Source organism: Podarcis erhardii (genome assembly GCF_964252035.2).
Source record: "Podarcis erhardii genome assembly, chromosome: 14".
Lineage (NCBI taxonomy): Eukaryota > Metazoa > Chordata > Lepidosauria > Squamata > Lacertidae > Podarcis > Podarcis erhardii.
Genome location: NC_138503.1, coordinates 19,802,763 through 19,826,053, shown reverse-complemented (window position 1 = coordinate 19,826,053; position 23,291 = coordinate 19,802,763). Strand labels below are relative to the sequence as shown.

Below are 23,291 nucleotides of genomic sequence, written 5' to 3'. Positions count from 1 at the left end.
ATCTTAAAGTAAGCTCCTCACTGTTCCTTCATGGGAGCAAGACATGCTCTTCCTGCCCATCACTTGATAGGCAGTGGGGTGGGCACCTTATTCAAATAGCAGTAATAGTTTGCTTTGAAGCCACTGCTAAACAGAGATTTTTTTCCTCTGTTTTTTTCCAGAGGTTTCAATGGAAACTGCTTGGTGTTACTGGAGCAGCAAAACCTCTTGGGCTGTGGTTTCCAAGCAAGTAGCTGGCTGTCATGTGTTTGTGAAGCTCTGGACAACGGACTTGGACTGGCAGGTGGAACAACCCACCTGTTGATCCATGGCATTTGTTTATTCGCATGTAGGTTGTCTCACTCTCTTGTCAACACTGGTCCAAGGTGGTGGAGCCAGCTGGGGCAAAAAGGTTCAGTGCGTACAATACTGAGCTGGATGGACCAATGGTTTGGCCCAGTACATATGGTTCCTTCCTCTCTTCCCAGTATGCTATACTGTGACTGGCAGTAGGGCTTTCCCGTGACTTGCTACATGAGAGCCCTTTAATCAGAGAAGTTGTGGGTGGAATTTAGAACTTCAATATGTGCTACACAGCCCAGAGTGAATTAATTTGGGCCTATTTCATATGGCAGGGTGGGGGTGAGAGAAGCAAGTGAGCTGGGGAAAGTGTTCCTGGACTGAGCCACATTAGACTACAGATAAGGCAGGTGGGGAACCTGTGGCTCTCTGGATGTTGTTGGACTAACATCTCCCATAATCCTCAACCACTGATGAGGCTGATGGGAGTTGGAGTCCAGCAACATTTGGAAGTCTTCAGCATACCCGCCAACATTTCTCTGATGAAATTAGGGTTATTCTATGCAGCAACAACAACAACTGCAACAATTATTATTATTATTATTATTATTATTATTATTATTATTATTATTATTATTATTATTATATTTAAACCCCACTCATCTGACTGGGTTGCCCCAATCACTCTGGGTGGCTTCCAACATACAGTGGTACCTCGGGTTACATACGCTTCAGGTTACACACTCCGTTAACCCAGAGATAGTGCTTCAGGTTAAGGACTTTGCTTCAGGATAAGAACAGAAATCGGGCTCTGGCAGCATGGCGGCAGCAGGAGGCCCCATTAGCTAAAGTGGTGCTTCAGGTTAAGAACAGTTTCAGGTTAAGAAAGGACCTCCGGAACGAATTAAGTACTTAACCCGAGGTACCACTGTATATAATAAAACACACACACACAAATAAAAAAAATAAAACTACTGCTTTTTTCTGGGGGGATGCAGGGGTATGCATACCCCTAAACATTTTGTGGATCTTTGTACTTTTGTCCATTTACTGTATTTATTTTCCCCGATTTGAACTATAAAATGGTGATTTTCTTGAGTCAAAATGAGAGTACCCCTAAACATTTTTTTTTTTAAAAAAGCACTGAATAAAACATTAAACATTTTAAACCTTCCCTATACAGGGCTGCCTTCAGATGTCTTCTAAAGGTTGTATAGTTGCTGTACTTACTCAAATGTAATGCACAGCTTTTTTTGGCCAAATTACATCACGAAAATTAGGGTGTGCATTAGATTTGATGGCACATTTACATTCGCCAGCAAATACTTTTTCGGTTTCAAGGTTTTGAAAACTGATGTCCGCATTAGATTTGATAGTGCATTAGATTCGCGTAAATACGGTACTAATCTCCTTGGCTCAGGGGGTCACATAATTCCATACCCTACAACATTTCTCCAATGAAAATAGGGACATCCTAAGGAAAAGTGGGACATTCTGGGATCAAATCAGAAACTGGGACAGCAGTCCATGGCAAATAGGAACACTTGTAGGGTCTGCTTCAGGCTCCCTACCCCTGAAATAGATAATTGCATAACTGAAAACTGGATTGCATCACTGCCACCCTGGGTTCCTTTTTCAGATGGAAGAGCGGGGTAGAAATTCAATAAATAAATGATAAATTTTCCCCATTATATACATATTTAAATAAGCCTCTCTGCACACATAGAACTAATATGTTGTGCTAGGGGTGGGGTGAGTTCTTGCATAGGTTGTCCCCTAGTGAGATAATTTTGCACAAACCAGGAGTTGTTTTCGATAGTCTCAACTTTCCTTCCCCCCAGCCAGTGGTGCGAGCCCATAAATGGTCTTAGAACCTCATTTGCTGCTTGTGTGAACTAGTCCTTTGCCAGAAAGCTTATCAGCCTCCAAGCCCCAAATATAATTTCTCTGCTCCAGTCTAAGACGGCTGGGACCTCAACAGATAGCTTGTTCTCCAAGGGAAGGATTCCACTTTTAATGGGCTATATCTCATCTGCAGTGAGGGCTTCATGTATAGCGAGGTATAAATAATAAATTAGAATACCATTGGTATCGCACTCTCTAAATATAGCAAAATGTCCTATTTTGCTGTGGGAGACAGGGCTGTGGGAGACAGCAAAGGGCGCTCCTCTTTCTCACAGCAGCATTCCAGACGGCAGCAAGCATGCCTATGCCTGCGAAATCTAATTCTACAGGGGCCTGCTTAAGCCAAAATTGGAAGGCACTGCAAGGGCCCTGTTTCTCTTTCTCCTAGATTGCAGTAATGTAAAATTGCTTGTTGTGTCCTCTTGTGGAGAGGGGGAAAGAGCAAGAGGGAAAAAATATAGGCCACATTCACCCCACACATTTAAAGCACTATGACACCACATTAACAGACCCTCCCAAGTGTCTCTATTTTCCGGGAACAGTCCGGCATTTACAGAAGCCATCCCGGTTTCTGATTTGATCCTGGAATGTCCCACTTTTCCTTAGGACATCCCTGTTTTCAACAGAAAAATGTTGGAGGGTATGGAGATATGCGATCCCCCACAAGCCAAGAAGTAACTATACAACCTTCGGAAGACATCTGAAGGCAGACCTTTATAGGGAAGCTTTTAAATGTTTAATGTTTTACTATGTTTTTAAATATGTTGGAAACTGCCCAGAGTGGCTAGGGCAACCCAGTAAGATGGGTGGGATGATGATAATGATGATGATGATGATGATGATGATGATAATAATAATGATGATGATGATGATGATGGAATAGGTTGTCCCTAGTTTCACTGGAGAAATGTTGGAGGGTATGTGTTACACAACCCAGGCTTCCCCCAAAGAATCCTGGGAGTTACAGTTTGTTAAGGATGGTGAGAATTGTATGGAGAGCCGTATTCTGCCTCTCACAGCTACAAGGCCCAGAGTTCCCAGTGAAAAGGAATTGATTCTTGAACAACTCTGGACTGGATTCAGGCCAGCTCAGGTGTTTCCCAGTCAGCCTGGGTCAGAGCTGAGCTGGGGCCCCAAATCTCAGGCCTAGGTTAAGGGAGGGGGGAGGCTTTTCACAGCCTCAGTTCAGCCACAGATCTCATCAGAGTTGGTAATTTTGGAGCCCTCTGAGGTTCTTCTAGTCTGTGAGTTTCTCCTCAGGGACAGAAAAGAAGAGGGGTGGGGGAGAGGAGCTGCAAGATTGCAAGCTGTCAGTCTCTCACTTGGAAAGGGTTTCTCCAGGAAGTGCCCTCTGACTGTCTGGTTGGCCGTTCCCAGGTAGTTGGTGGCGACGATGGTGTAGTTGCCATTGTTGTAGTGCGTCGGGTGGTTGAAGAGCAAGCAGCCATCGGACACTTCCCCCTCCTGGAAGAACTCCATGCGGATGAACTCTGTCTCCCTGAGAATCTGGCCATTGTAGAGCCAATGGATTTGGGGCGGAGGGTTCCCGTGCACCGAAAACTCAATGCAGTGTTCCATGTGGCGGATGGGCTCCAATAAGCTGATCACCCGGGGAGGATCTGAGCAAGGGAAGACAAAAGGCAACATGAAAATGGCAGCCTACAAAGGACAGCACAGTCTCAACAGCCTCGGCTTTCTGGGAAATATGAAAGGAGGGAAGGTGGACCTAACTTGCAAAAAGTTTTTGAGGGTACAAGGTAAAATATAAAGAGGAAACTCTCTCTCCTCTTTTTTCTTTGGTGTGGTGAGGGACATTCGTCCTTGAACTCTGCCCCCACCTGCAAAATGCAGTCACTACTTTCACAACCTGCAAGGAAAGCTCTGGGATGGCTCAGTTGGTAGAGCAGGAGACTCATAATCTCAGGGTCAGGGGTTCGAGCACCATGTTGGGCAAAATAATCCTGCATTGCAAGAAGTTGGACTTGATGACCCTCGTGGCCCCTTCCATCTCTACAATTCTAAAATGCCTCTTATTTAGGACAGGAGTGGAGAAGCAGTGAGCCAGTGTGGTGTAGTGGTTAAGAGTGGTGGACTCATAATCTGGTGAACCAGGTTCGCTTCCCCGCTCCTCCACATGCAGCTGCTGGGTGACCTTGGGCTAGTCACACTTCTCTGAAGTCTCTCAGCCTCACTCACCTCACAAAGGGTTTGTTGTGGGGGAGGAAGGGAAAGGAGAATGTTAGCCACTTTGAGACTCTTTCGGGTAGTGATAAAGCAGGATATCAAATTCAAACTCTTACTCTTACTCTTCCGGATGTTGTTAGACCAGAATGGGTGGGGAACCTCTGCCTGGCCTTCAGAACTCTTCCCAGACCACCCCTCTCACTAGCCCTGCTTCTTATCCTGTCTTTGTCTGTCTAAAATGAGTCTGATAATGCTTCCTCTGGATGAAGAGGATTTTTGACTGTTTGCAGAAAAATAGCCTTCTGTACCAAAGATAAAATTTGCATTTGTTGCTTCATCCCCTTTTGGCCTCTGGAAGGTAGCTCAGAAGAGAATGTGCCCATTGACCTGAGAAAGGTTCCCCATCCCTGGACCAGAACCCCCATTGACCCTTGGTCATGCTAACTAGGACTGATAGGTGTTACAGCATGACAGCACCCAGAAGATTGCAGGTTCCTTATTCTGCAGAATCTACAGTCCAGCTTGGCTGGGCAGGGGAGGTTGGCAGGATTGGTTGGTGTAGCTGGTAGGCAGGGTTGGTAGGGCAGGATTTGTTGACAGGGTTCCCCACTTCCTATTCCAACTTAAAGGCATTCTTGTGGATGCAGGAAAGCAGCAATAGGGCACCTGTGGCCTCCCAGGGGTTGTTGGACTCCAACTCCCACCAGTCTCTGGCAGCCTGGCTAACAGTCATGGCTTATAGCAGTTCTAATCTAGTGACGTCCATGCCTCACCATGGAAGTAGAATTTTAATGCAGGTTATGGGTATCCTGTACAACCAATACACAACAAGGTATTGGAGCAACATTCAGGTTCACAAATATCTCCAATCTCTTTGTTCATTGGAGTACCCAACACTTGTCACTGCACACATTTGGAGATGGAATACAAGGGGGGGGGGAAGGTTAGATAAGGACAAGTGAGATTCTGAGTGGCAAAATGGCTGCTTCTAAAAGCATTCTACGGATAGCCCCTGTGCAGAGTGGTGAGAAATGTTTGACTGACAGTGTAGCTAGCTGCTCGGGCACCCAGGGCAGTGCTAATGCCCTGCACCTGGAGGCAGGGCAAGCCGCCCACAGGGTAGGGAAAGCCGGGGCAGAGCATGTCGCGTGGAACCTCCATGGAGTCTGCAAGCCCCACATTGCCATTTTGGGCAGCATGGAGGCTGCAGATGCCCGAGCCACCGTGTCTCTCCCCAGGAGAGATGTGTGGCTCAGGCGTGCTGCAGGCCAGGCCCTGTGGTCACCCCCCCCCCAGTGGTGACACCTGGGGCGGACCGCACCCCCCTTCTTACGCCACCGACTGACAGATCACATTTACATCCTACCTTTTTCTCCAAGGTGCTCAAAGTAGCGTACATGGTTCTCCCCCTTCTCATTTAATTCCCACAACCACTCTGTGTGGTAGGTTAAGCCCAGAAGTTGTGACTGGCCCAAGGTCACCCAGTGAGATTCATGGCTGAGTGGAGATTTGAACCCTGGTCTCCCAGGTGTTCATCCAGCACTCTGACCACTACACCACACTGGCTTTCAGTGTAGAGAACAGACCCCCTGCTACATCCTCCATACTCTATTATTTCAGGTCATAATACTTATGTTGCGAGTACGATACAGCTTTAAGCTGACATACATCATGGCGAGCATACATATATCCTAATGGAGTTTGGCTGTGCATCCCAGCGGGGAACATGATGCACCTTTTAGCCATTGGGCAGGACTGTGAGCATTACAAAGGTGGAGAATCTTCTGTCCCCTCTTCAATATTTCATTTCTGACTATCTCGCTACGCACTTATGGAATTCCACTCAGCTGCTGCTCTGCACATAAAACTGAAGCGCACAGGCATACATGGGCAGGCTGGAGCGTGGAAGGTAATTCTCTGCCATTCGCAAGCCTCTGGGGGTGGGGAGAAGAGTGTTAAGGAAGTGTGCACATATTAGGAAAGATTCTCAAGGATTTGACCCATGGGAAAATGTTTACAGATGTAGGAAGCTACTGCAACACTCAACAGTCTCCTGGGCAGCAATTTCCAAATCTGTAAACCACGGCAGAACAGTTCAGCGTGTTCCAAGAGAAAATAACACAAATACTGAAGTCTCCCATGTGGCCAAAATCCCCAACTTCAAAGGAGTGTACCTGATGCATCTCTGTATGATTTACTGCTCTGCCCTTGCCTCCTTCTAGTCAGCCTCTCCCTGTTGTGGATGCACTTAATCTCTACATTGGCAGCAACTGGATCACTCTTAATGCATACATAAGTAGGTAAGGAATAAAGGTAAAGGGACCCCTGACTATTAGGTCCAGTCATGACCGACTCTGGGGTTGCGGCACTCATCTTGCTTTATTGGCCGAGGGAGCCGATGTACAGCTTCCGGGTCATGTGGCCAGCATGACTAAGCCACTTCTGGCGAACCAGAGCAGTTCATGGAAACGCTGTTTACCTTCCCGCCGGAGTGGTACCTATTTATCTATTTGCACTTTGACGTGCTCTCGAACTGCTAGGTTGGCAGGAGCAGGGACCGAGCAACGGGAGCTCACCCCATCGCGGGGATTCGAACCGCCGACCTTCTGATCGGCAAGTCCTAGGCTCTGTGGTTTAACCCACAGTGCCACCCACATCCCCAGGTAAGGAATAGTTGAGGACAAATGGCGGTCAGTGGGGCAGTGCCTCGTCTGCCCTACTGGACCAGCCTCCTCTGGCTGCGCCTAAGCTGCATGTTGGTTGAGAGAGTGGGTATGTCTATTAGTAGTATCTTCTCTTTCACTCTGAGGAACCCTGGAGAAATCTCAGCACCCTTGCAGAACAATTCCCACTTCTACTTTGGGAATTCTATGATAGATATGGAATGTGTTTCTAGTGTAGAATTGCCATGCATCAAGATCTAAGTTTTTGTGTGCTGTGTGTTCAAATGAATACTTTCCATGTCATTGCCCTCCCTCTCTGTCTCCCATGAACCCTCACCTTTCCCTTTCCCCATTAACTTACAATATACAGTGAGGAGCACACTTGCATTAGACATCCCCACCACGTTCTCAGCAATACACGTCAACAGAAACCCGTTGTCCTCACTCGTGACATTCACCAGGGTTAGATTGATGGAATGGACATTGGTCCAGTTGGCGTTTGTCTAAAAATAACCGAGAGAGAAGGGGAGGAATGTTTAAAAACACACACACACAAAAGAACTGCTGAACCCTTGGCCAATTTGTGCCCCTGGATCAAGAGAAACCTACCATATAGATTACCATGCATCGTGCACATCTTTAACAAATTTGATGGGCATTGAAGGCCAACTAATATTAAACTGGGGATCCTCCATATATACAGAGAAGTTCACTGGGAGATTAAAGCAGAAAAGCACCTGGATTTAGCATCCTACCTGATGAGTGTTGATTGAGCGTAGATTTACCACCATCCAGTCGACATCAGGAAGGGGTGAGCCAGAACCATTGCAGGTGATGACAGCATTTTCCCCCTCACACACAGTCAGATTCACATGGCTGACACTGATTTCAGGCAGATCTAAAGAAGCCAAACCAACACAAAAGCATCTGTGTCAAGATGGTGTTCAACTAAGACATGCCACTGCAAGCACCAGGGTTCAAACCTCCGGTTCCTAATCTAGGAAGGTAAGAAGCTGCCTTACACTGAGTCAAGCCATTGTCTGCAATGAATGGAAGCAGCTTCCCAGGATTTCAGCCCTACCTGAAGATGCTGCAGATTAAACCTGGGGCCTTCTGCATGCAAAGTGGATGTTCTAAGGACTGAGCTATGACCCTTATTCAAACCTGGTTCAGAATGGCTTCAGATCCTCCTTTTTTATAGGACTGCATGCTATTGAGAGAGATCTTGCAGGAGCAGCAGGAGACTCCCTTGCTGGTCCTTAGAGTCAAGTCACAGGGTTGTCATATTTTGAAGAGCAAAAAAGAGGAAGCTATGACGGCCATTCAAAGCAAATGAATGCAATTTGTCTCAAATTTTACCCCTGGAAAATGAGGACATCCTGGAAAAAGAGGATAGGAGAGCAGGCACCTGTATATGACAGGAGAGGGCCGATGGGACAAGAATTGCATCAAATGCTTCAGAGAGGAGCAATGAGTGAGAAGGAAGACAGACTCTGCCTGGCACACCTTACATAATATACCCAGGATTGATGGATTCATCCATAGAAGAAATCCAGGTTGTTAGGTTAGCTCCATAAGGCACATGAAACCTGGAATGTCAATGCATGTGCTCCAAGACACCTCAAAAATCAGAGAGATCTAAGAATGGAAGATTTCCACATTGCTCCTCAAAACAAGGAATGTGAGGGGTACCCTAAAAGAGGCGTGTGAATAGAAGAGCAGCTTGAACTTCATGGCAGAAAGCAGCCCAAGGCACCACCTGTCTATTACTAACCAGGTGGACCAAGCAGTATCAGCTGATGGGGGAGCAGCCAGCAAAGACATCACTCAATGCATCCTCAAGCAAGATGGAGAAGGGATGGGCGATGTGTTCCTATCCAAGGCCACCACAGAGGAAGTTGAACAACCCATGGATTGGAATGCCTTAGGTCTTTATAGATTGCTTTAAAAGGGGATTAGAGAAATTCATGGAGGACAAGGCTATCAATGGCTATGTACTGCCTCTGCTGTTGGAGGCATTATGTCAGGCATAGGTAAACTTGGCCCTCCAGATGTTTTGGGACTACAACTCCCATGACCCCTAACTAGCAGGACCATTGGTCTGGGGTGATGGGAATTGTAGTCCCAAAACATCTGGAGGGCTGAGTTTGCCTATGCCTGCATTATGTCCTGAATGCCAGTTGCTGGGAACTTCAGGTGAGCCGAGTGCTGCTGTGTTTATGTCCAGCTAGCAGGTTTCCTATAGGCATCGACCACCGTGAGAAGATGCTGGAATAGATGGACCTTTTGACCCCATCCAGCAAGTCTCTTCTTATAGTCTGAGGCTGAATTTGGAGCAGAGATGGGCATTTCTAGCAATAGAAACATTGGATAATTCCCACTGAAAGGGAAATGGCCCATTTTTGCTTATCTGTCCCATGTCACTCCCTCACCTCCACACTATCCTCACCTTAAATGGGCATTCAGCATTCCACAGCCGCTGAACATGCTCATCCCTTCTTGGAAGTGGCTGGTTTTGCATTTCTAGAACCCTGGTTTTCTCCCCAAGCCTACATATATCTCCTTCTTGTACTTGGATGGTACCATTTTGGCTCTATTAAGCAACCACACTCACAGCCCGGACATTGGAAATACCAGGGCTAATTAACTTGGCAAGCTCCACCAGCTTCTTGGATCACAAATGTGAGGCTCAGTTGTAAAATTCTCTGAAAACCGCTTTCACGTTGAACCACTGTCGTGAGACGGAAGAGTTCCATTTTGGAAGGGAAAGATATCAGCAGGGAGATCTCTCTCCAGTTGTGATGGGGAGTGGTGTGGGGGCAGGGAGGTCAGGGAAACTGTTCACCCCATAATCTCAGGAAATTAATGTACATAAATCTACTCCAGATCGTAGCCAGAGAGGTCTTCCCAGCCTGCTACTTTGCTCACGAAGGATTTCTTAATCCTCAAAGATTACTCCTCCAATTTGCTGAGGAATTTTCAGTTGTCTCCCAAATCCCTTTTGGCTCACCTTCATGCAGCTATCCCAGCCCACTTCCAACATTTAATAAAAAGGGGAGGGGGGCAGAAAAGTGTATGGTTGTCTTTAGCAAAGTTGGGAGATGTTTTAACACGTGCAATTCCTAGGAGCTCTATAACTGGGGGAGGGAGTAAAGGTAGGAAGAGAAATACAGTGTGCTCTCTACCTACCCAATTATGTACACAAGTCCAGCTACAGGATTTGAGTGGTCCCTGTCAGAGATAGCAGAAATCGGTCAATTTCAGTTTCTCACTTCTCCAGTCTCAATTTCAATTCTCCACATATTCAGATCAGTTTGCAGATCTTTTTTTTCTTTAAGTCCTCGCAAAAAATTATCAGCATTTTAGTGCAAATTCCTTCTACGTAAGCATATTCTGTATGCAATTTTGCATACAATATTCATAATTATGCAAAGCAATTTTCCCTAACAGAAAACATTTCTGCATGTTGTTTCCCCAGATACATTTTTATGCTTTAGTATATACATGTGTGCACCATTCCTTGGTGGAGAGCTGCAGTGCAAAATCTGGAATTTCCAAAAATGGCTGCATTTCAGTTTGTGCATTGTTTGTGAATTAGGCAAGTTCATCTCTACATGTGACCTGAATTGAAATTCTCCCCCATTCCTAGTCCCTGGACAGGTGACTATCCCTTTAACTTGTGGCAGATACAAGGAAGCAACACGGAATACAGTGGTACCACGGGTTAAGAACTTAATTCGTTCTGGAGGTCCGTTCTTAACCTGAAACTGTTCTTAACCTGAAGTACCACTTTAGCTAATGGGGCCTCTAGCTGCCGCTGCGCCGCCAGAGCATGATTTCTGTTCTCATCCTGAAGCAAAGTTCTTAAGCAGAGGTACTATTTCTGGATTAGTGGAGTCTGTAACCTGAAGCATCTGTAACCTGAGGTACCACTGTACTCTTATTCAGGCAAGAAACTGCATGCAAAATACAAGTGTGTGTGTGTGTGTTGTTTTTTTCCCCCTGGACAGGTAGCTCCATCCCTAAGTTCTCACTCTTCCCCCAAGGACTTGGCTGTCCTCAGAAGAACCCACATTCCCTAGAGTTTTCTATGAGTCCTTGTTTTGGGTTTGCTTCTATGCTTTGAGGTGCCCCGACCAGAGCAGTGGCTCTTTCAGAGACACAACAGAGGCAGCTACAAATAAGCAAGCATCTAACCTTCAATCCCACTTCTGCCATTGACTCGCTGGCAGAGAGGCAGTAGTAGAAGCTGTGAAGGAAAGTTGCAAAATTTCTTATATCGCTGATTTTAAAGAGGAGCGTGCACAATGCTCTTGTCAGGTTTAGATACAGTACATTTGACCTCGGTGCAAACGAGTTGAACTGAAAAGCCCTAAAGGCCTTCTGAAGCAAGCCAGGCAGAAGATAGAGCTATTTATCAAGTTCTGCTATACATATTCCGTGGCGCCGGGCCATAACACACTGGGGAAGGACCATAGCGCAGTGGCAGAGCATCTGATTTGCATGCAGAAGGCCCCAGGTTTGATCCCTGGCATCTCTGTGAGAGAACCCAGCCTGCAGGCCTGGAGAGCCAACTGCCAGTCAGTGCAGACAAAACTGAGATAGATGGACCAATGCTCTCACTCAATACAAGGCAGCTTCCTACGTTTCTACACAAAACAAACTTGACACAGCTTCACCAAGCTAGCCCATTATCCAGGGGCTTCCTGGGAACTCCAGTTTTGATGCAGACCCAGGAAATCAGGAAAATCAGGTTCAACAAGCCAGGGACTGCTTACAGGTAGTGTATTGCTTTCATGCACCAACATTTCCAAGGTGAAAGGTAGGTTTTGGGCAAGCAAGCAACTCATTCCCTGCCCAGAACTCCAAAATAACTCTTTTCTGCTACTATTGGCAGCAAGTGGCAGCAATTGTTCCCACCCCATGTCTGCTACTTTTGCACTATTTCTGGACATTGGGGCTTCATCTTCTTCCATGATGTCCCCAGTAAAGCAGGGAATGTACAACAGGAAGGATGACACCGCACAGCCAATTAGATTTGTCTGTATGGCAAAAACAGTCCCATGAGGACAGAGCCTGCTCAATGGCCACAGAATGCTGACTATTATGGGGAGGGCACAGGAAGAAAAGGGAGAAGATCCTGACAACAAAGGCAGTTTCCTACATTCTTCTATTACTAAAACATTCTTGAGACTATTGCATGTAGGATTGCATGAAGATTGTGGAATACTCTCCCCAGAGAAACTCATCATCATATATCTTTAGGCACCAGGCAAAAACTTTACTCTATAGCTAGGCCTTTGGCTTTTAACTATCTGTGGCCTCTTAGAAGTGGGTGGGATGTTTTTAATGTATTTCCCTTTTCCTCTTGGCTTTAATGTATCTATACGCAGGTGAAGGAGAGGGTTGTCTGTCTTTTTGGTTGATTGCAAGTGACTTTGGGTTGCCCTGAGCAAGATAAAGCAACGGACAAATTTAATAAATAAATAAAGTGTTGGTTTATTTTGCATTGAGAATTGTAATGCGTTCAGGCATGCAATCAGGTAATAGACTCATACAGCTGGAAGGGTCATCTAGCCCCCCCCCCAAAAAAAATGTTTTATTATTAATTCGTGCACCTGCTGCGTCCATAGCCTAGAGGGAAAGGGACGATAAGAAGAAAACAAAGGAATTGCAAACAGTGGCAAAATAAGCTTGCTTATTGTCCAGCTCTGCATGAAACTTTGGGGACATATGAGAAGGACCCGCTGGAACAAGCCGGTATCCCAACCAATCCAGCATCCTGTTCACACAGTGGCCAATCAGATGCTTGTGGGAAGCCTGGAGGTAGGACCTGGGCGAAATGGCACTCTCCCTTTCCTGAGGTTTCCAGCAACTGTCATTCAAAGCACATTGCCACTGACAGTGGAGGTAGAACACAGCCAGCATGACTAGCAGCCACTGATATCAGGGCTAGAAGAATGCAACCTGTGCTGTTGATAGAAGTAGTGCGACTCATGCAACACGTTGGAGATTAATATACACAGAACAATAATTATACATCCTTTATCAACCTTCTGAGAAAAATACAGGGCAAAACAGGTGCAAAACGCCAGCACCCAGTCGTCTACAACTTCATTGTCTACAACTTTATTAACATTTATCTACAATTCTACTAGCATCTCTCGGTATTGTGAATATCACCGAACTCACCCTTTGTTGGTATCTTCATGAACTTATCTAAAAGACTGAGTTAAGCATTTGAAAAATCTATTGAAACCAGACATTTTAAGTTCATTTTAGGCGGGGTAGTTCGCAAGTCTTTGTGGCTTTGTTTAATGTTTTGTATTTTTCTCAGAAGGCTGATAAAGTATGTATAATTATTGTTCCGTGTACATTAATCGCCAACGTGTTGCAGGAGTCGCACTACTGATATCAGGGCAGCAACTACCACAAAACATCCTTAATTTGTAAACAAGACCAGGGTGTTCAGAATTTCAAAGTCTGGAGAGAAAAGTGCATGGGGAACATTTATGAATCATTCCCCATGCCTGTGACTCTCTAAATGACCTTAGACTACAACTCCCATCACTCCTGGCGGTTGGCCACACTGCCTGGGACTGATGGAAGACCACATATTTCCCCTCCTTGACCTATGGATTGCAGTGTTTTGTTGCCCAAGGGACTCCCACCCAGGAGGCACACAAAGAGAGTAGGTAGAGGAGCATCGTTGCTGATAACTCCATCTCTTTATATCTCCTCCAAACAAAGCAGCAGCAAACCCACAAGGAATTGTGGGAAGCACTGGACGGGGTTGAGAAGCTACAGCTGTTCACAGCTCAAGAGACTCCACTGGGAAACAAAGGTAATAAGTTTAAGGGGAAACCTGATGATCATGGCGATAAGGGGGAAACAAAAAACGGCGTCTCAAAACTCGAAGGGTTATGTAAATAAGAGAAGGCAACAGCTTGTGTGTGTGTGTTGAGGTGGACAGTATACATCTGTGGTGCTGGAGGAATTCAGACTTTGTGCATTCCAATAGAAACTGACTGGAACATAAGAACAGCCTGCTGCATCAGAACAAAGTCTCATCCTGTCCTCACAGTGCTAATCAAATGCCTGCGGGGAACTCTGCAAGCAGAACCCAATCAGAAGAGCACTCTCCTTTCTACAACACTTCCTAGCTTTCCCCAACCTGGTGCCCTCTGGGTGTTTTGGACTACAATGCCCATCAGCACACCTGCATTGTCTATTCCACCACAGCTTTGTGATGGGTAGGAATCAATGGGAAAACATCTGGAGGGCACCAGGTTGGGGAAGCCTGTCCTAGACTGGTGTGCAGACTGGAAATGAAACTTTCAGTCCATTTTGCCCTTCTCAAGTGTTTAAACGCCCTTTCTTGGCTCAGTAACAAGGAATCAACAATACGCTTTAACAATTCCGAGCTAATACATTGAGAAATGGGAGAAAATCTGAATTAAATTTACATTCACATTTTTGAGTGGATCTTCCCAGATTAATGCAGATTTATGGTGAGCCCGGGAGAAAGTGATATAAATCAGAAATGAACTTATCTGTCCATCCCTATAAATCGGCTTCATGCAAAGAGAAAGGTTTTTTTTAACGGATTATAATCTACAGTGGTACCTCGGGTTAAGTACTTAATTCATTCCGGAGGTCTGTTCTTAACCTAAAACTGTTCTTAACCTGAAGCACCACTTTAGCAAATGGGGCCTCCTGCTGCTGCCGCGCCACCGGAGCACAATTTCTGTTTGCATCCTGAAGCAAAGTTCTTAACCCGCGGTACTATTTCTGGGTTAGAGGAGTCTGTAACCTGAAGTGTATGTAACCTGAAGCGTATGTAACCTGAGGTACCACTGTATTTGGATCGGGACCTGTCTTTTATGCTTTTGCAAATCTCCATGCATGTTGAACCATAGCAATGCATAACAACAATCGCTGCCCCCAGTGGAACCTGCAACAAATTGTTACAGGGTGGGATGCAACTGGTCAGGTTTCCATCGACTTCATACCACTACTGCCATTTCCCATGCACCTCCTCCTCCATCCAATTGCCAGCCAGCATTCCTAGCTGACTGAATACACTCAGTCCTCACTGAATTGATTTAGGCCTCTGAGGATTCCCCTGCTAAAGATTATTTTTTCTTTCTTTCTCTACTTTTGCAAAAAGATGGGATTCCCCCAAGTCTGCTGGTGCCTCGCTATTGTGCATGGATGTTCCTGGTGCTGTTTTCACACACAAAAAACCAAGAACAGCACCCAGAGATTGGACCGCAAAAATAGAAGGAATAATCATAATCTAGCACAGATGCCTAATTAAGTGGGTGGTGTTTGGGGTGTTGTTTTTTTCTTTCCTTACCACACTGATTGACATTCATCTTGTGCACGGCTATGTTTTTGTTTTCTGTATTCATGCAGTTCAAGTTCTGGTTCTGCAAATTGGCTTCGCCTTTCTCCTGCCACAGCTGGATCCAGCGGATGTCGCAGCTGCAGTTGAACATGTTTCGCTCTAACCTCCTACACAGAAAGAGAAGGGGAGACTGTGAGAGAGAAAAGGTGGAGAGGAGGTAAAGGTTACATGGAATCATGGCAACAGAGCTGGCCTCAGAAGGTCGGCCTGGGTTAGAGACTGCTGGGAAGCTGGGAACCAAACAGCCAGGAGACAAAAGAGAAGAAAGGAACGTGGCTAGGTGCAGGAAAATTAGCAGAATTTATTGATGTCCTTAAAATATTGATACAGGGCCAGCTTCAGCTTCAAGGGGCTCCTGGACAAAGGGTGCATTTGTGGGGAATATTGCATTCATTTTCCTGATTATAACGCTAAAGATTCTACCGCGTTTTCTAATGTTCCTTTCATACTGCAGAGTCTGTTGTGTTATGGAACTGTGGCCTTTTTTTTTAGCAATATACAGCCGTGCCATGGAAATGACGTTCATGCCAATAGGTATGGTTTGACACCACAATGAACATCATTGCTACTTCCCCGCCCTTTCCAGAGCTGCGTGATTCTGCTTCCACATGATTCCCCCCATAAAAATGACAGAAAAGAACTAGCTGTATGCTGGTGTACTGCCCCAAATGTCATCACTTTACTCCCATGATTTTCCAGATTAAGGGGACCGCAAATAAATTATTATTATTATTATTGTTGTTGTTGTTGTTGTTGTTGTTGACTGAATAAAACAGAAATCACCTCTCATATGAGAACCAAAATAACTTGCAATGCCAAAGTGAGAAAGAAACTAGCAAAGGGCATCCTTAAGTCACAGCTCCCACAGGTTAATCAACGAAAATTTAGTTGACTCATCTACTGGTTTAAACTAGTCAAAGTTTGCAGCCCTTCCTGGCTGCATTATGGGGATAACAGAGAGGAAGGAGGAATCAGGATTCTCAACATCATGTTAAATTTAGATGTCATTGCCTTCCTTCAGAGATGTGCACCTTCCTTCCACTATTCACCTGCACAGAGTTTCCATTTTATCTGTCCTCTCCCCTCCATGCCCATAAAGTCCATAAGACTCTGCCTTAACACATTGACTCAGAGGTCCTGCTGCTCAGGGACCTGAGGCAACATGCATTTTAATTGAACATAGAAGCTAGCTTTTGTAGACTTAGACCCCCATTGACCCAGCTGTGCAGCGCAGATGGGGAATCTGCTTTTTAATGTACTCCACTTAAAATACTTACATGTATTTTATGTACTGAAATTATATTATTATTATTGATTTCTTTTCCCTGTCTCTCTCTGCACTATAAGCTCCCCAACCCCTATTCCAAGGCTCTGCAAGCTCCCCTACAAAACCATGAGACCGAGAGAACCCTCAAGGGAATATTACGGAATGCTTAGACCACTGAGGGAAGTGATGATAAGAAATAGGGCAGAATTTAAGAGGGCATCAAGATGGGGACTTAGGCCACATTTGCACCACCACTTTCAACAGTCATGGCTTCTCCCAAAGAATTCTGGGAGCTGTAGTTTGTTAAAGGTACTGGGAGTTGTTAGAAGACCCCAATTCCCCTTGCAGATCTACAATTCCCAGAGTTCCCTGGGGAGAGGGATTGACTGTTATCATACCCTCTGACATTTCTCCAATGAAAATAGGGATGCCATTATTATTATTATTATTATTATTATTATTATTATTATTATTATTTACCCCCACCCATCTGACTGGGTTGCTTCAGCCACTCTGGGAAGCTTCCAACAGATATAAAAACATAATAAAATGTTAAACATAAAAAAAAACCCAACTTCCCTATACAGGCTGCCTTCAGATGACTCGGGAGGGTTGCATAATTCCATACCCTCCAACATTTCCCGATGAAAATAGGAACGTCCTACCATACCCTCCATGCGACGCGGGTGGCACTGTGATCTAAACCACTGAGCCTCTGGGGCTTGCCGATCAGAAGGTCGGCAGTTCGAATCCCCGTGACGGGGTGAGCTCCTGTTGCTCAGTCCCAGCTCCTGCCAACCTATCAGTTTGAAAGCACGTGAAAGTGCAAGTAGATAAATAGGTACCACTCCAGAGGGAAGGTAAACAGCGTTTCTGTGCGCTGATCTCGTTTCGCCAGAAACAACTCAGTCATGCTGGCCTGTAAAGTGAGATAAGCACCGCAATCCAAGAGTCATCTACGACTGCACTTAAGTGTCAGGGGTCCTTTACCTTTTTACTGTGCTCTCCAACATTTCTCTGATGAAAATCAGGATGCCCTAAGGAAAAGTGAGACATTTCAGGATCAAATCAGAAACCAGGATGGCTTCTGTAAAATCCGGGACTGTCCCTGGAAAATGGGGACACTTGGAGGGTCTGTGTTAAACCACTCTGGGACAGAGGAGGAATCCAAACCAGTGTCAAGGCATTCCCTGAAATTTGTCTGCCAAGGAGAGCTGCCATTGCAGCACTTCAGGGGGCAGAACTGTAAGTAATAAAAATGCAGGCTTCCCAGATCATTCTTAATGCATGACTCTCCCCCATGAATAATATAAGAGCGGTGTGCCTCGGGGTGGACTTTTCCAATGGCCTGCCCCAGCCGTGTCGGTGATGTAATGTGTCCTAATCGCAGTACCCAGGAGAGCTTTTGTGCAAATTAACTCCCAGCATTTTACTGGGCATGCCACATGCCACCAGCACACAGGCGCTCTGCCACTTAAGGGACTTGGCTGGGGTTAGCTTTCTTTTGAAAGAAAATACAGTGGCTGGCTTCCCTGCACTTGCAGTGCTGTCTACAACATTCATAGCATGCCAGACGGGCGCAATTCTCCTAGCTGTGGTTATCACCCACACCACTTCATAGAACTAGAGTCGGAAAGGACCCCTAGGATCATCTAAGTCCAACCCCTATTATGCAAGTATATGCAGCTGTCCCGTATGGGGATTGAACCTGCAACCTTGACATTATCAGCACCGTGCTCTAACCAACTGAGCTATCCAGATGGGGTGGTTGCATATTGCCTGGAGGATCCCTTCAAGCTGTGAATCCTAGCTGAGTATTACATCTTCTGCTTTGCATACAAGAGGTCCTAGGCTGAATCCCCAGCATCTCCAATTAAGAGCTGGAGATGTCCCATGTGTGAAACCTTGGGAAACTGCTGTCAGTAAGTCTAGAGAATACCAAGATGGAGGGGCAAATGGTTCTGACTCAGCATAAGGCACCTCCCTATGTTCCTCTCAAGCAGGATTGCCAGATGGCAACTTCTGTGTCCATTCGCCCCCATACTCTCTCCGGAGAATATAACGTGTGCATGATCAATGACACCTCTCACATACAACAGATCTCAGTATGACAGCAAAGCATCTAAGCAATTCAGCAGAGCTTCTGGAAGTTGGTTCTTCATCACTTCCAAAGTCTCTCCCCCCCCCACACACACAAAAAGGTTTGCTTTCCTTTGGGCAGCACTCCTTGAGCAAACACCAGAAGGCAGCAACTCCTTGCTAAAAATGTCTCAGAGCCAGGAGTATGGGGCACAGCTGATCAAGCATCTCAGCCCTAGTCCGTCAGTCACCTCTCATCCCACAACAATGTAAGGCAGCATGAAAAAGGAGTGGGTGCTAATGCACTGGAAATGGACACAGTTCCTTCCAGATGCAGCTCCATTCTAGACACACATCTGTCAGTCACAATGCCAGACACTTCTGTAGCTAGAAAGAAACATACAGGCACACAATTGGGAAATTCTGGTCTGCATTCAAGCAAGAGCTGGAGAAGAAACCCTCCATAGGTCCCATTACATTAGGAAAAGCGGCAAGGGAAAAGAGTTTGAAGAAGTGAAGAGTTTGGACTTGATATCCCGCTTTTTCACTCCCTTTAAGGAGTCTCAAAGCAGCTAACATTCTCCTTTCCCTTCCTCCCCCACAACAAACACTCTGTGAGGAGAGTGGGGCTGAGAGACTTCAGAGAAGTGTGACTGGCCCAAGGTCACCCAGCAGCTGCATGTGGAGGAGCGGGGAAGCGAACCCGGTTCACCAGATTACAAGTCTACCGCTCTTAACCACTACACCACACTGGCTTTCTCAATGATCAGTTATGGGCCCTTGTGACATTGGGTTGCATCCAGTGCTAGTTTTAATCAGAGTGGACCCACTGAAGTTAATAAACATGATTACCTGAAGTTAATGTCTTTTCAGGCCAGGGGTTTATCTTTCCCCACAAGTACACATGTTGAGGAAGGCAATATGCCTGCTTAGGGTACGTACCTCACAGCAAGCTAAAAACATAATTCTTCCAACATAACACAAATTTTCCTTCCGTGCAGGAAAAATGTTGTGTGTGAGCAGGTATGTTGTGCTTTAAACATAAACTTACAAAATCTTCAGGAACTAAAGTGTCGTTACTTTCGATTTTGGTGACTATGGCAGACAATCAAGCAAGTTACCACACCAACATCTAAGTTGAAAGTAGCTCAAAAACATAAGAGGTTGGGACCATTGAATTGTCCATGGTTGGGTCTGTTGAACCCTCTGTTCCTTTAGCATCCTCTAGAGGGCGCTGCAGGGCTTGGGCATCCCTTAAGTCAGGCATGGCCAAACTTGGCCCTCCAGATGTTTTGGGACTACAACTCCCATTCATCCCTAGGTAACAGGACCGTGGTCAGGGATGATGGGAACTGTAGTCCCAAAACATCTGGAGGGCCAAGTTTGGCCATGCCTGCCATAAGTTAATAATGACAGTGGGACTGCTCCAAGTAGGGCCAGCATTGGTAGGAAATAGACTTCTCTGCAGTTTCCCCCCTTGCCTTGTTGTAAAAGCTGCTTTTCCAATGAGTTTTGCAAAGCAGGGTGCAAAGCAATAACATTTTACATTTCTCCCTCATGACCAGTGTTGACTTTTCAGCACGTCTGTCTGCCCCCAGTGGTAGGCTCAGCAAGGAGCATCGCAAAGGAGGAGCAGAGAAGATGAAAATGCCACAGGCCAGCTGCAAGAGAATGAAAGGAGAGAGGAAAATCTATAGCCCACCTAGGGATGCTTGAGAAATCTGACGTTTGCACATTCCCATGTGAACCAATCTAACCCTAACCTCTCTGACTAATGCATGGTTCAGAAAATAGCTACCCACACTGGATTTTGTACTTCTTCAAATGTTGAAAACACAATTCTTGGCAGCTTAAATGGGCCACCTCCAGCATTTTCTGTCTGCTACTGCGAGAGCCCCTGCATTAGTGGATGGCAGAGTTTAAAGGCTGCACCACAAAGGAATCCAATGTAACTAATGGATGCTTGTTGTGCAACCGCTGATTCTTGTGCAATCCATTACACAACAATGGTTGGTAATGTGCAGTCGTACCTTAGTTTTCGAATTTTATCTGTTCCGGGAGTCTGTTCAACTCCCGGAACAGCTCCAAAATCAAGGCATGGCTTCCAACTAGCCGCAGGAGTGTCCTGAAGCCAATCAGAAGCCGTGGAAGCCATGCCAGACATTTGGCTTCTGAAAATCGTTCAAAAAATGGAACAATCGCTTCTGGTTTTCAATCATTCAGGAGCTGAAATGTGCAAGTTCAAAGGCATTCAGCTTCCGAGTTCCACTGTACAGTACTTGTGTTTTCCCTTCTGCAGCAAAGTTCCACAAGCACAACAAGTATACCGCTAACTGACTTTAACAGAATAATAATAATAATAATTTTATTCTTTGTAACCTGCCCACCTGACAGGGTTGCCCAAGCCATTCTGGTCAGCTTCCAACATATATACAACATAACGTATTAAAAAGCTTCCCTATACAGGGCTGCCTTCAGATGTCTTCTAAAGGTTAAACTTCGCACCAAAATGAATTCAACCCAATATATTCCAAAACTTTTTTTTTAATGTATTTTTAAAAGTGTATTTTGAGGATAGATACATTTCAAAACATGCTTAAATGTGATTTTTCATGTGGGGTTTGTTCGTTTTTTTGAAGCAAAATTAATTTAAACGAAGTGTCATGGACCAGTAATAGACTGATTTGCTCATCCCTAGGCTCACAGCACTGATGTCAGACCGACCCAAGCCATGTGGAGTTATCTACAACAAAGTTACATCTTAGAAAGGATTTCCAAGTCGGAGAAGGTAATTTTCTTCTATTCTTAGCACCCTTGTAAAGTTAATTTCCCTCCGTTCCAGCCATCTGTTTAAGAGCCATTGCAGAGCTATAGCCAGATGAGCTGGAAGTTTCCTCCTCTAGAGACTTATTTAGCAATACTTATTCCTGGAAAGGGCAAATGCATTCAGACGGCATTTTTTAATTTGTACGTTCAGGTTGAAAGTGTTGCCAGCCTAATGTCTTGTTCCTACAAGATTCCCCATAGGTATGCCGGGTGGAAGGGAAAAGAGAAAGGCATGCCTCTGAATTTGCCTCTGATCATGCCTCTGAATAACACTTGATAGAGAACATAAGTGGAAAGACTGCTGTTGCGCTCATGTCCTGCTTGCGGGCTCCCCGTAGGAATCTGTGAGAACAAAATACGGGTCTAAATAGAGCTTTGGTCTGATCCGGCAAGGATCTTCTTGTACTGTTAAAGGGTTAAAGCTCCCCCAAGACCCACACCAGGCTCCTGAACCTTAAAAGGGGGACCTATATTGATAATTTGGGAAGAAAAGGCTTGCACACAAGGGCAAACTACATGATAAGCATCAAATGTAGCTTGGTCCTGATACAGAGTCGGATGTTTGGTCAATCTAGTCCAGTCTTGTCCACATTAAGGATCAACAGCACTCCATGGTCTCTCTTTATTGCAGTTCGCCTATCTCAGATCATTTCAATGGAGAATTAAATCTCAGGTGCTATGAATATAAAGAAGTGTGCTCTACCAGGAGATAGGGGCTCTCGCTAGGGATGGGCTAATACACCGTTCATGGTTTCTCTGAGTTTTTGCATTTTCCCAATCTTAAATTCAGTTCTCCAAAATCAGATTGCAATTTTTAAAAATCTGCTCATGAAAATTTGTCATCAGCTTAATGTGAATGTCTCCTAATATATATTATATGCAATTTCTCCTAGTATGCACATTTTCCCGGAACACATTTCTCTAATATAATGCATTTTTGTATGCTATATTTCTACAACAATTTAATACATGCATTTTAGCACAGATTACTTGGGTGGAACCTGAATGCAAAATTCAGAGAAGTGCAAATTTCAGAGTACGGCTGAGTTTCAGTTCATACATTGTTTAGAAAACTACAAATTATGTAAATTCACCTTTGAACATGAACTGAATTGAATTGAGCTATTATCTGAAGCCAGGGCATGACAACGTTTGAGTTGCCATTAGCACAGAGAATCAATTCCAAATTCAGCATTTTAGCCAGACGTCTCCCTCAAGCATGGGCTTTGCTTTATTTCTGCAATACGACTATCAGTCTTTTATTCATGTAATGACTTGACGGTAGGGGGGGAGCAACTATGCTGAGTTTACACTGGTGATAACACACTGAGTCCCACTTGAGGGACTGGTCTTTATTCTTCCATAAGTCACTTCTCACTTACAGCTCTATTGATCACAGGTGAGGATGAATGAGATATTCCCATGATCCTCTGGGATGAATCCTACATAACGTATATGCTTTTATTTCTGACACAGAACTATTTCTAAAACTCAACAAAACAGGTCACCAGGGCACCACTCCATTGATTTCATGTCCACTTATTCTTCTCATATGGCGCTGAATGCTTTATTTATAATTCAGGAAGCTGCAGACCTGCTAGGCCCCAAGGGAGATGCTAGCCTATCTCACATGCAGTAGTCGGAAAAGTGCTTCAGTTGTTGCAGAGGAGGGAGGTCA

The 23,291-nt window shown here is 45.2% G+C and overlaps 1 protein-coding gene across 3 annotated transcripts in view; it reads right to left on the bottom strand.

The window, feature by feature from the left end:
- NTRK3 (neurotrophic receptor tyrosine kinase 3) overlaps positions 1-23,291 on the bottom strand; it is a 406,873-nt gene that overhangs the window by 221,351 nt on the left and 162,231 nt on the right. For all 3 annotated transcript variants that reach the window (XM_081838856.1, XM_081838857.1, XM_081838858.1), the window contains exons 5-8: positions 15,391-15,548; positions 7,787-7,929; positions 7,393-7,534; positions 3,507-3,803 (exon numbers count right to left, since the gene is read on the bottom strand). In XM_081838856.1, coding sequence (XP_081694982.1) covers positions 3,507-3,803; positions 7,393-7,534; positions 7,787-7,929; positions 15,391-15,548 — 740 coding nt within the window. The remainder of the gene's footprint in view (positions 1-3,506; positions 3,804-7,392; positions 7,535-7,786; positions 7,930-15,390; positions 15,549-23,291) is intronic.